Source organism: Myotis lucifugus, unplaced genomic scaffold, assembly GCF_000147115.1.
Source record: "Myotis lucifugus unplaced genomic scaffold, Myoluc2.0 scaffold_5, whole genome shotgun sequence".
Lineage (NCBI taxonomy): Eukaryota > Metazoa > Chordata > Mammalia > Chiroptera > Vespertilionidae > Myotis > Myotis lucifugus.
Window position 1 is genome coordinate 2,164,643 of NW_005871053.1, and position 12,224 is coordinate 2,176,866.

Consider the following 12,224-nt stretch of genomic DNA (forward strand, 5'->3'; position numbering starts at 1 on the left):
ATTTTTTGCATTTTCTTCCCACTTCACTTAATTTAAAACCCATTTAAATTATAACCTGTCGTATTGTATTTAATGACATAATATTGAAACAAAAGAGCATACACTTTGTCTCAGACATATTTGCCTAGACTTATGTGGTAAAATGATAGCTTGTACAGTCATTTATCAGTTCTTGAGCTGGCATAATATTACATGATTTTTACACCTTTGCATGTGTTTTTGACACTTATATATTATAAACAGACCCAGATAACAGATTATTATAATGAAAAAAACCCCAAAGCTTTATATAGGATTATAGTAATACTAGTGGCCCAGTGTACGAATTCATGCACATTGAAAGAAAGTTAAGTAGAAGAAATATTTTAATATCACTATTCGCCCTTTCTCTATAATAGAAGTATCAACCAAATTCATGATCGACAATGACAGATCGAAACACATGCGTGCGATTGGCACCAACGAGAGCTTTATATGTATCGCGCATGCACAAGTCAACTTAGCCTTTTATATATAGAGAATAAACTTGCTTAATTAGACCTGCTTTCTGATTTAGTTAAACTTTTTCCAGCCCAGTGAAGCACCCCAACTTCTCTCTCAGGTAATTGTCACAACACAGCAGTAAATATCAACAGGAAGCAGATTATTATTATTGTAGAACACTCAGGGAGAAGAAAGGGTAAAATATTTAACTGTAGCAGTGTTTGACTATATTCTGCACAGTGAGAAAACCTGAAGTCACCGGCACCCACAGTGACCATTTCCGGTCTGTGCTGTGCTGTGGGCTGCATTTTACACCATGGGGTCTTGGCAGTGTTGGCTGCGATTTGGTGGGGTGTCGCTCCGGGGTGGTGACGGGGCCTGTGCCCCAGTTGGGGGAAGTCGAGTGTTGGTTTGTTGGTGCCAGGTCTGTGGTGCCGTTTATTTTTAAACTAGAGGCCCAGTGCATGACATTCGTGTACTGAGGGGGGGTCCCTCAGCCCAGCCTGTGCCCTCTCCCAGTCTGGGACCCCTTGGTGGACATCCCCTGAGGGGTCCTTAGTGCTGCTGTGGAGTTGTGAGCCTGGTTTAGCGCTTAGGGGTCCTTAGCGCTCGCCAGCTGTGAGCTCAGCTCCTGGTTGAGCGGTGCTCCCCTTGTGGGAGTGCACTGACCACCAGGGGACAGCTCCTGTGTTGAGCGTCTGCCCCCTGGTGGTCAGTGTGCGTCATAGCGACCAGTTGTTCTGCAGTTTGGTTGATTTGCATATTAGCCTTTTATTATATAGGATGGCCAGTGCACATCATGGCAGCTCCTGCACTGAACATCTGCCCCCTGGTGGTCAGTGTGCATCATAGCTACCGGTTGGACAGACACTTAGCCTTTTATATATATAGATTATATTTAGTTTACTTTATAGGAGAGTTGGCCCTGTTCTTTATATATGAAATTTTATATTTTACAAGTACAGTTCTGTTAATTTAAGGAATATATTTTTATAATTTAAGTAACCATAGTGAGATTCTTTCATTTTATTGAATACTATATTTCAGTTGAATAAGGCAAACTTTTTCTCAATATTAAATTTAAATGCTCTTTGAGAGAAAGTTAACAAAAACATTTAGGAAATGTGTGGTTTTTTTGTGTGCCAAGTGAATATTTAACATACTGGTATTTTCTCATGGCTCTTTAGGTTCTAAGATTGGGTTTAAATACAGTGCTTGCTGTAAATGGGAATTTAAGCTTTCTACCTTAAATCTTAAGAGCAAAAAGAATATAAACCTAATGCAATCAAAGATGTTATGGATTTCCTGTAATTAACTGAACAACTTTCAGATTCTGCAGCTGATAATTAGGCCTCTGAACCTCAAGTTGGATACCTTACTTTCCTGTCATTTGAACTGTACCTTGGCTAGATGTTCACTAGTATTTGTCTTGAGTTCCTTCTCTCATACTAATGAAGAAAGCATCTCATTTTTCTAATTCAAAAGTAGACAAAATGAAAGTTAATTTTAAAAAATTGATGGGCGTATTATTCTCTTGGCTTATCCTCCCTCAGGGGTATCTATGCTAACTTAATAGTAATATAGATAAACCATGAGTCCAGAAATTGAATGCTAGCCATAAATACAAAGCCACTTTCAGAAGACCTGTGAAGCATGTTATTACTAATGTACCTTATTGTACAAAGAGAGCTACAGCATATGGTTATAACAAAGCATCTGCCCCAAAGGTCTGAGTATCAGTTTGCATATAGATGGTCTCCAGATATAACATCAGTATCCCACACACATGACAATCTCTGATGGGATGTTTATTGATGGAGAAGATATTGATGGAGAAGAGAACATTAATTTAGACATCATTATGTAAATCTGGAATATCTACATAAATATAATATAATATAAAATTGTCTTCTATTTATTTATAACTTTGTATAATAAATGTGTTTTTTAAAAAAATATCAGGCATCTTTATCTTTATGCTAGTTCCTTTGCAAGAAGTAAACTAACCATATTTAGAAATAGCACTTTAGTACCATTAAAGCTTGAAAGGAAGATAAAATTCAATTAATATTATAACTTCATTTTACAAGTAAGAAAAGTGGGGTTCAAATAGGTCAAGAAATTTTCCCACAATGGCCCAGTATGTTCATGATGGAACCAGGACTGGAACCCATTTGTTTTAATTTAAGTTCAGAGATCTCTCAGACTGATTTCATTAGAAACATGAAAGAAAAGGTATATATTAGAACTGCTAAAATGTGATTTTTATTAATTTAATTTTATTTTTTTGGTAATTTTTTTCTCCTTCTTTCTCTTTCTTCTGGGAGAGAAGTTATTGCTCCTGTGGGATTATTTAGAGAGTACTAACTATAGATTGAGATCTTATAGATCATATCCCCCCTCTATGACATTTGGTTCTTATTTTTATGAATCATTTAACTAAAGGCATCCGTGTTTCTCAGGTTTTTCACCATTTATTACATGTATAATTTTAAAAACATTTAGTCATGCTTTGAGATGGTTTATTTTATTACATACCAAACCTCTGGCCTGGAATCTCATGACACTATTGATTGAGTAGAAATTTTGTTAGTGATTCAAATACAGGACTGTCTCCAAAATAAGTTATATTAAAATATGACGATTTGCCTTATCTGTAACTAGAACAAGAGTCCCTGCAGTGTGAGCCTAAGTCTTCCAAATAAAACAATTTTTTAATGTCATTTATTTTCAGCTGTCCACAGCTCTCTCTTATATCTACTTTCCTTTCTTTTTATTTTTATAAATTCAAATTTGATCATATAATGTAAAAGCCTTAGGTTCCTAGGGAGTTTGGGGGACTTAAAAAAAAAGTGTGTGTGTATATGTGTGTTTTTCCATATATTTTTTGTAGTGTCCCCTCTTAGCTGGAAAGCCACATTGGAGTACAATTATCTGGGTACAATGTCACTGTTAGAATTGAGCAACTTGTGTGTGTTTTTTTAAACTTTTGTAGCTCTGGCCAGCTTCACATGGCCTTCTATCAGTTGAAATGGCATCTCTGACTTCAGCCAAGGGTAGGTTATTAGGTTACGAATGCCAAAAATGATGAGTCGTGCCATACTTTATTCAGTGTTAGTAAAAGCAAGATTGTAAAATAATTATCATCTCTTTTGAAGCAGAGCCAGCCACACAGCCCGAGCCCTTCTTCCTTCATTAATGTGTATACAGTCCTTATTTTAACAGAACAAACTTTCGGAGGGTACTCACATGGGACTGCTGAACCAGCTGTACAACTTTTATTTTGAAGAAAAAAGTGGAGCCTCAGAACAGGCTGTTTTAAAGACAGGGAGGGACTTAGCTTTTCGGAGCTTGACCAGCATGTGGAAGGAGTGCTCTCATGGCTGCGATAACTTAGGGGGCTCCTACCTGGGTGCCCCTGGGGTTGGAAGTGTTCTGTTTGTTTTGTTCTGTTTCCGAGGGTTCCGTGCACTGCTCCTGCCTGTGTCAGAGTGACTCTCGGTGGTTTTTGCACACCCTGCTCTGTGGGGGAGTGCCCCAGCGTGCCTGTCTTATGTGGCCTCTATGGACACAGTGCTCAGCTGGCAGAGAGCAGGGAAGTTTTCTCCCAGCACCCAAAAAGAGAAAGAGGAAACTACTTTTTCCTTCTGGGCTCCTTGCAGCACAATAGATCAGGATAAGCTTCCACATTCCCTCCCTGGATTTCTGGAGTGGTTTCCAGGAAGAAGTCAAACATTCACCTTTAAATGGATGACCATGTCACAATCAGGAAGAAACATCTCCAAAGACCCATCTTTCGGTAAGTAATGCTACATCCCAGGTGGCTCAGGGCTATCAGGGAGAAATGATTTTCCTCCTTCGTTTCTAACTTGGGAATTCTGGCACTAAGCTACCGCAAAGCAATAGAGTGTGTCTAAAGTTTAACTTCATGCATACCAAAGGAGTCCTTCTATTTTCTTAAACTCTGTGTACAAGCTCTTATCAACTCAAAATATATTTAAAAACATATTAGCTATTCAAGCACACGAGAGAATAGCCCTTGGAAAAAAACTTTTGAAACATTATGCAACCCTCCCTGTTTCTAATGGTTGCTCAGCCCTCTAAATGGGAAATATTGTGCTTGGTTCTCTCATCTGATTACACTCAGAGGTAGTGTTTTAATGCTGCTGGTGCTATAACTTTTTGCAGTAATGTGTGGGGAGACAAATTTGAACTTGATAGCTACTGTTCAAGAGTGTACATTTTACAGCGAGTTCAGGAGTATTTGTGTAGCAGTTAAGGAAACAATAGAGCAATGAGAGAAGTTTTACACTGTGGGGGAATCTGTGGCTAGGATAGATACAGTATAATGGACCGAGTTAAGGTTTTCTTTTGTGAGGAGGGACACTTTCTGAGAGTGCAGCAATTTCTTCATTGACTCTTTAATGCTTGATTCTTGAGTTACCTGTTATGTACTTTAGAATTCAGAATTGTGATTTAAGAATTTTAAAGTAGCTAGAAAATGAAAAAAAACAAGTTCTGCCTCTTAAAAAAGAAGATTAAAAAGCAAGTTAATTACATATCAATTTTGTGCTTCCCCCAAAATAATATCTTAAATGTAGCAGAGATACTACAAGTTAACAATACTAAATGTTAAAGTTAAGTTGCAGCCTCTGGCTTTGATCTGGAATTAAATACAGGATAATAGAAGTTTATGGATGGAATTCCTAGCATTCTGTGGTGGTTATATAATGAATAAGAGGGGGTCTGGAGGAATATAATTATATAAAATGTGCCCATTTTTATGTGTTTATTAAATATTAGAATAGTATCATTAACAGCAACAATATGCTTTATTACTGCCTAAAACAAAATTCTTGCTCAAATCCGTTTATAACCTTCACTTGAAGATAAATTATATTGAAATCTATACATGTGGGTTTAATATCATAATCTGTGTCTACTTAAATATGCATTTGTAAATTTTATACAGCAATGACAGTAATAACCAAAAATTCAAAATGACCCCCAGAATGTGGGTCCATCTGCCATATTTCCTGAAAAGTTGTCCCAGTTCTATGTTATTAACTTCTACTTTCTTCCAAGGGCTTATATGAATTCAAAAAGACATGACAGGTGCACAGATGATTCCAAATTCAACCCCACCAAGGTCCCACTCGCAGTGAGCACCTGCAGAACTCCAGGAAGGCAACATGGTGTCGGATAAAATCAGACCCTCTTAGCCAGCATCTTAATATGTTACCCCACTGGGGAGCTGTTGCAAAGAGGCAGGTGTCCTTCATCCTTATTAGCTCCTGATGAATTATAGGCTTAGGTGCCATACACTGGGAAATTGCAACTTAACTGTGTTGCTGTCCTTTTTTATATAAAGAACATTTGTTCTTCCAAATCTTTTTGGAAGCTGAGACTTTTGCCCGTATAATTAGGATAAAATTTGGCAAATTCAAATGATTGCTTCTTGATCCTGGTGAGTTAGAAGAGAAAGTAGCTACTAAAGAGGACATACTTTCACCCAAGCAATTGTTTCAAGCAAGTTAGAAACAGTCCTTGACTGAAAACAGGTTAAGGCCAGATGTGGGGTTGATTGGTCTACCTCCGTGTTGACAGCTGGCTTTGCTTTGATAGGGTCTGATTGTGATGAAGACAAAGGAGGTGGGGAGTATATTAAAGGATTCAAATGACCAGGCTCAATTCTTCAGAGACGGTTTGGGGCTGTTCTTCAGTAATAGGCCGCATGGGCTTTCTGATAGCTAGTTGTACTTTTGGGTAAGGTGGGAAGTGGCTCAAGCTTGCCTTTGGCATCTTTGGCCCTTATTCCATGCCTCACTTTGCCAGCCTCCTCTCCCAGGACTCTTGTCCCCTTGGGCTCCCCAGACTGTCCAGCCTTTTACACTGAGACATCTTTCTCAGGCCCGCCTTCTGGTCAGAAACCCATGGACCAGACCTTTCCTTCTCAGTATGTAATTGTTCGTATCCCACTTCCTAAGGGCTTTGCACGTTAGTCCTCCATCCACTTGGTAAGCAAATCTCTAACTGTTTTGTATGTGCTAGCTCCCAGTTTAACAGAAATTTTGTGAAAATAGTATCTTGGATATTTATAAATAAGTCATTTAAAATATCAGTCATTAAGTGAGATCAGTCAAGAAACATTTTTGGAAAATATCTGACATATTGACACCATTCAGATTTCGAAATACAGGCTACTTTCACCTGTAGCTGAACCCACGGCTTTAATTCAATCCACCTGGCCTTCTCTGACTGACGACAAGTGTCGAGACTCTGGGCTATGATACTGCGGAGGTTAGATATGAGGAAGAAAAACAAACTGTAGTTGCCCTCCCATGACATTTAATCTAGGCTATACCTAGATCCCTACGGCATAGGCAGATGATGGGTGCCGGAAAGGTGGTAACAATGTCTTGGGGAATAGTAATGGAAGAGTCATATTTCAGTGATGACTAAGTGAATTGAGAGAGATAAAAGCAAGCTTTTTAAAAATTTTAATTTTGAGACTGAATTAATATCAACTTTCCATTAGCATAATTTCCCTAAAATGTCATACAGTAAAAGTCATCCTTTAAATGTTAAAAGTTAGTTGAGAGGTTTTAGAATGCATGGTGAATATTGAAATTCCATGACTGGATATGATACTGGGAAGACTAGGAGGGATTTTACGTTATTTAGATTCTGCCTCTGAGAATGTCTGTCCTTCCTACAATGGTGATTCCAAAATCATCTCACCAGTTAGGCTATCAAACCTATATTTTAAAAGTGCTTTGTGGAGATTTTAATATCTATTTTACACCAGGTCTGTGAAGCCAGGAACAAAGTGAAGTTTCCTTTACGGCCAAGGTGGGAGCTTATGTGATCTTTCCCAGGGATTATCATATGGAACTTTGGGATCAATAAGACCACTCAGCCCTGAGCATATAGAATAGTCCATTGACCACGCTTTGTGGTTCTGTCTGCAGATATTCTTGCAGCTCAGACTGGCATAGCAAAAAAGATGATCTCCTGCACTCAAGGGAAACACTCTAGGTTTTATAATTTTCCAGGAAGGAACCACTATCACAAAATGTATATCAATGTGTTTTCAACAACACTGAGTTTGCTTTTCACTTAGAAAATAAAAATTATATAGATCTTTAAAATCCAAGTTGTTAATCACACTTGATATTGGAGGCCTCTAATAGAGACACATTCCTTTAGACTTTAAAAACACCTTTTTTTCTGTATTACTACAGAGTTTTATTTCTGGTAATCATGATTTATCTCTTTATATAAATAGATTCAACAATTTACAACACTCTTCAAGTGAAGTACCTTTATAGAACTTCCATAAAACAATTGCTGAAGGCACTTTCATATTCTTGCATATTCATAGTGCTTAGTGAACTTTTAACATTCCCATGGGATAGATCAACCTTCCACTTGAAATAAGAAATCTCTCCTTCTCCTAATAAAATTGCATCAGTGAAAAAATCTCCTATCTGAATTCCACTGCCATGAAGAGTTTAAGTCTGGGTTTTTGTTATAATTATCTCCTCCTATTTGAGTTGATATTTTATCAAATTCTGTTATATGGGCATCATTTTCTGTTTGTTGCATAAAATTCTTTCTAGAGGTAGGTAGGGGAAAAGAGAATTTAAAAAATAAATTGGAACTTTTCTTACATGCTAAACCGTATTTAGTGTTCTTTGGAACAACAGCCTTTTGAACCTCTTCAGGGTTCAAAAGTGGGTATGTTATTTTTGTGGTGACTTTCCACTAGAAGCTGCACTAAAAAGCCATAAATGAAATTATGCATAGAGCTCTTCCCCAGCCCTGGCATTGAGATCTGGTCTGTGCATCCAGGACCCGAGACAGTGCAAGTCAAACGGCTGCCAGGGCCCAAGAAGGATGAAAATCATGTTGTCTTCACAGCAGTCAGAACGTGCTGTTTTGTCTCTTTATGCCTTTAAAGAAGTTTTATTTTACAAGTATCTGTTAGCAGAGGAATTCTGAGTGTGTTTTTGGCAGGCATCGTCTCTTCACGTAGAGATGCAGAAGGCAGTGGGTTGAAATAAAAGAGCCTAGGAAAAGAAAGGCATATCCTGACTTGGTTTGTGGACCTCAGGGATGGTTCGTAACCTTATTGCTGTGTCTGCATTCTCATTTTGAGGTTGTGATCTATGCTTTATAGAGGAATATTATAAAATACCAATTATATATTTAAAATCTTACACCTTTTGGAGTGTAATCATTTTTATTTATTTCCACATTTAAGTTCAATGTATTAACATCAGTGTCAAAGCTAAGCCGGAAGTTGCTAATATGCGGGGTCTATAGCGCATTTCAGGTGTTCACATATCAATGGATGAGGTGGAACACCTGGCTGACCTTGCTAACTTAGAGTAGTTTTCTAGGCAAGGTGTTTTGATAGTATTCAATTATTCAACTGTTCAGACCTTTTTCCTTTAGTGTTTTGAGAACAATAAAAAAGCATAAACAAAATATAAAACGTAAAGTCACTTCAAAATTTAAAGAAATTATATGTTATTGGACATTGGTATTTTTGTCTCATAAATATTTAAATATTTATGACATTCTTTGTCTTAAGCCCCCTTTTTAACACTTTCCTCTCACCAAAAAATATGTACTTTAGACAGAAATATATTTAGAACATAGTCATCAGAGTGAAAAGTAATTACATAGAAAAAAATTACATTTGAGGTGATGAAGTAGTATAATGTATTAAGCATCTTTTCTTTTTTATGCAATGAATTGCTCATAGGAAAAAGTGCTATGTAAATAAAATCTGAAATATAATACCAACTATACTTATAAAAAATAATAACAGTTTTTGGCTCTAAGGCAAAAGTGATTGTGAATTTGTTTATTAATAAAAGAGAGCAAAAAAAGAAAATGAATTTATCTGCAATGGTTACATAGTCACATACCAGATATGTAGTATTTTTTTTAAAGAAAATATAAATGATGCTTTTTATGTAAGGGACAATTAATTGATAGAAAAAATAATTATATTTAAGTTGTCCCTTCTTGCTATAAAAATGAAAAATACTTCTAGAACATAGACATAGTGAAATGAATTTAAAGTTAATGACACTATCAGATACAATGCTAATTAGAAGAAAAATATATTTTATAACAGGCATGTTTATTAAAATTAACCTTCTTGTTATCTAGGTCAAGATGTTATTGCTGCTGGTCAAGAGTCATTCATTGCATGACATAAAGCAAGAAATAGACACAGATTGATCTTTAAAATAGATTACAAAGGTCAAAGCAAAACAACAAACACATATGAATGTAAGGCATATGGTAATGTTTAACATGAAAGAAATGACCGGAAATGGCTATAACTTTTTTTTCCAGTTGTGATAAGAGTAGCTCTAATTTTTAAGTGCCCATTACAAACAGATAAGGTATAATTTGATATATTTTTAAAGTCAGGCAGTAAAAAATTTACTTCTGCTGGTATTAATTCACCCAGAGTCATCACAAATTTAAATTATGTCCAATAAATTATCACCATCTCCAGCAGCAGTAGTTGGTATTAATATTAATACTAAGGGCTGCCATTCATCAAAAACTTAGTGTAATTTTTAGTCAAGTTCCATACGTATAATCTTGAGGAACTCCATGAGGAAGTAGTAAATCCACAATTAATAATTTTTTTGGTTAAGGATCCAGGAATAGGGAATAGATTAAAATACAGGAAAGTGTCTTTAAATCAGTAGCTATGCACATCTCATTTTGTAAGCTAGGGAAGGTCAGTTATCTTGGACGTTAGTATGATTAAGAAATGGCATTTCAAAGATTTGTAATGTTTGAAATTAGGAAAATCAAGACTATGCAAGGAAGATGTTCTACTGGGAATAATTTAGTGGTTTATACCATCTGGAAAATTTTATATTTGAAATAATAGCCTGTTACATATAGTGTTTAGGTAGAAAGCAATGTAAAATAATAAAAACAAGATTAAAGATGACTCACAGGTTTGTAGAGATGGAATAAGGTTAAAGAAGTCTGCAGTATTTATAAATCCAGTCTCTTCAATTCTGTCACTAGACATGACATAATTTTGTTAGTTCTCATGGGAAAGCTTCAGTTTATTTATGTGTTTGATTAAGGCCACTTGGACATGAGCTCTAATTGAGGAAAATCCAACATTTCCTGAATCGGGGCTGCTGAGCGTCTATAGGGCAAGTCACAGTGCATTTGAAAGAACAGATGCTCCAGCTTCCAGATTTGTTATCTTTTTAACATCCTGAGCCTGCTCAATTGAAGCCATATTTTTTGTTATGAAGAAGCATTAATTCTGAGTCCAATTGGTATCCATTTTTAGTGTTTTGGTGGCTACAGCCTTTAGGATCTTGGGATGTTAATTCTAGAAGTTTATTAAGTAAAAACAGGCATTTAAATGTTAATTATATATTTATTAACCAATTATTTATAGGCATCAAACTTCATGGAATTTAAAATAAAGATCATCAGTTCAGCATTAAAAACATTAATACTTAATTTGACATTTTTTTAAGGATCAAAGAGCTTAGAGCAAATTATAGACCACTGGTAATACAAAACAATAGGACTGTTTCTATGTGGCAATTTTTGAGTCCTAATTGAGGAAGGAAAGGAAAATCCCATTAAGTCAAGTCACTTGTAAATTATATTATTAAATTAAAATTTGGATCATAGTAGGGGCACGTGACAATCTGGGACCATCTGGTTGTTAGATACCTTCTCTAATGAAGGTTCCAACTATTCCAGTGGTGATGTCTTTGTGAAGCAGCAGCAACAACAACAACAACAACACATACACACACACACACACACACACACAAGAAAAAAGAGACTCTTGCTAATTTCTGTGGCATTAATTAAGCATTTGTTGCTTAGTCCAGTTACCTCCAATTATTTCTCATTCTGAGATCCCCTATCATTTTATCTGCTTTTTTTTTGACACTTCATTCTAACTACTTGAGAACGGGAGCAATTCTCCTACAAAACTGTAAGATTTCTGAGGCTAAATACATATTGAATTTATCATTGTGTTTTCCATAACTTTTGGTAGAATGTGTGTCAGGAGTGTGCATTTACCCAGTCTTCAAACTTAAATGCCTAAAGGGACCAGGTCAATATTGTAAATGTGTGAAATAGGAAGTCCTGGGAACTGTGGTAGATGGGAAACTCAAAGCATTTAGTTTTACTTTTCTTTCAACATATAACAAAACTTTTCTATTTTAATCATTTTAAAATATACAGTTCAGTGACATTAAGTAAATTCACATTGTTATGCAACCATCTCCACCATCCATCTCCAGAACTCTTTTCATCTTGTAAAACTGAAACTTTATATCCACTAAACGCTAACTCTATATTTGTTCCACCCCTAGCCCCTGGTAACTACTTCTCCATTTTTAAAAACTATCTATCTATCTATCTATCTATCTATCATCTATCTATCATCCATCTATCTATTTCCTATCTTCATCATCTTTCATACTTCCCTCAGGTTTGTCAATCATAACATTTTGTCATATTTAAAAAAATAATCCATTCCTGGAAACCCCCACATATATCATCCTGTTCTCATTCCTATTTATCCTTCTCCAACCATTCTCCAGAATTCAGTGTTTATCTTCCCACATAAGTTTTTACTACACTGCTCTATTTTCTGTCTCTATGATTTTGACTACTCTGAGTACCTCTTAATTCTCAGTCCATTTGGGCTACTA

The 12,224-nt window shown here is 36.0% G+C and overlaps 1 protein-coding gene across 1 annotated transcript in view; it reads left to right on the top strand.

Moving 5' to 3' along the window:
* The first annotated feature begins 3,854 nt into the window (after nucleotides 1-3,854).
* Nucleotides 3,855-12,224, top strand: part of PDE1A (phosphodiesterase 1A) — a 195,630-nt gene continuing 187,260 nt past the window's right edge. Inside the window, exon 1 of the mRNA XM_014467417.2 lies at nucleotides 3,855-4,282. Coding sequence (XP_014322903.1) covers nucleotides 4,230-4,282 — 53 coding nt within the window. The 5' untranslated portion in view covers nucleotides 3,855-4,229. The remainder of the gene's footprint in view (nucleotides 4,283-12,224) is intronic.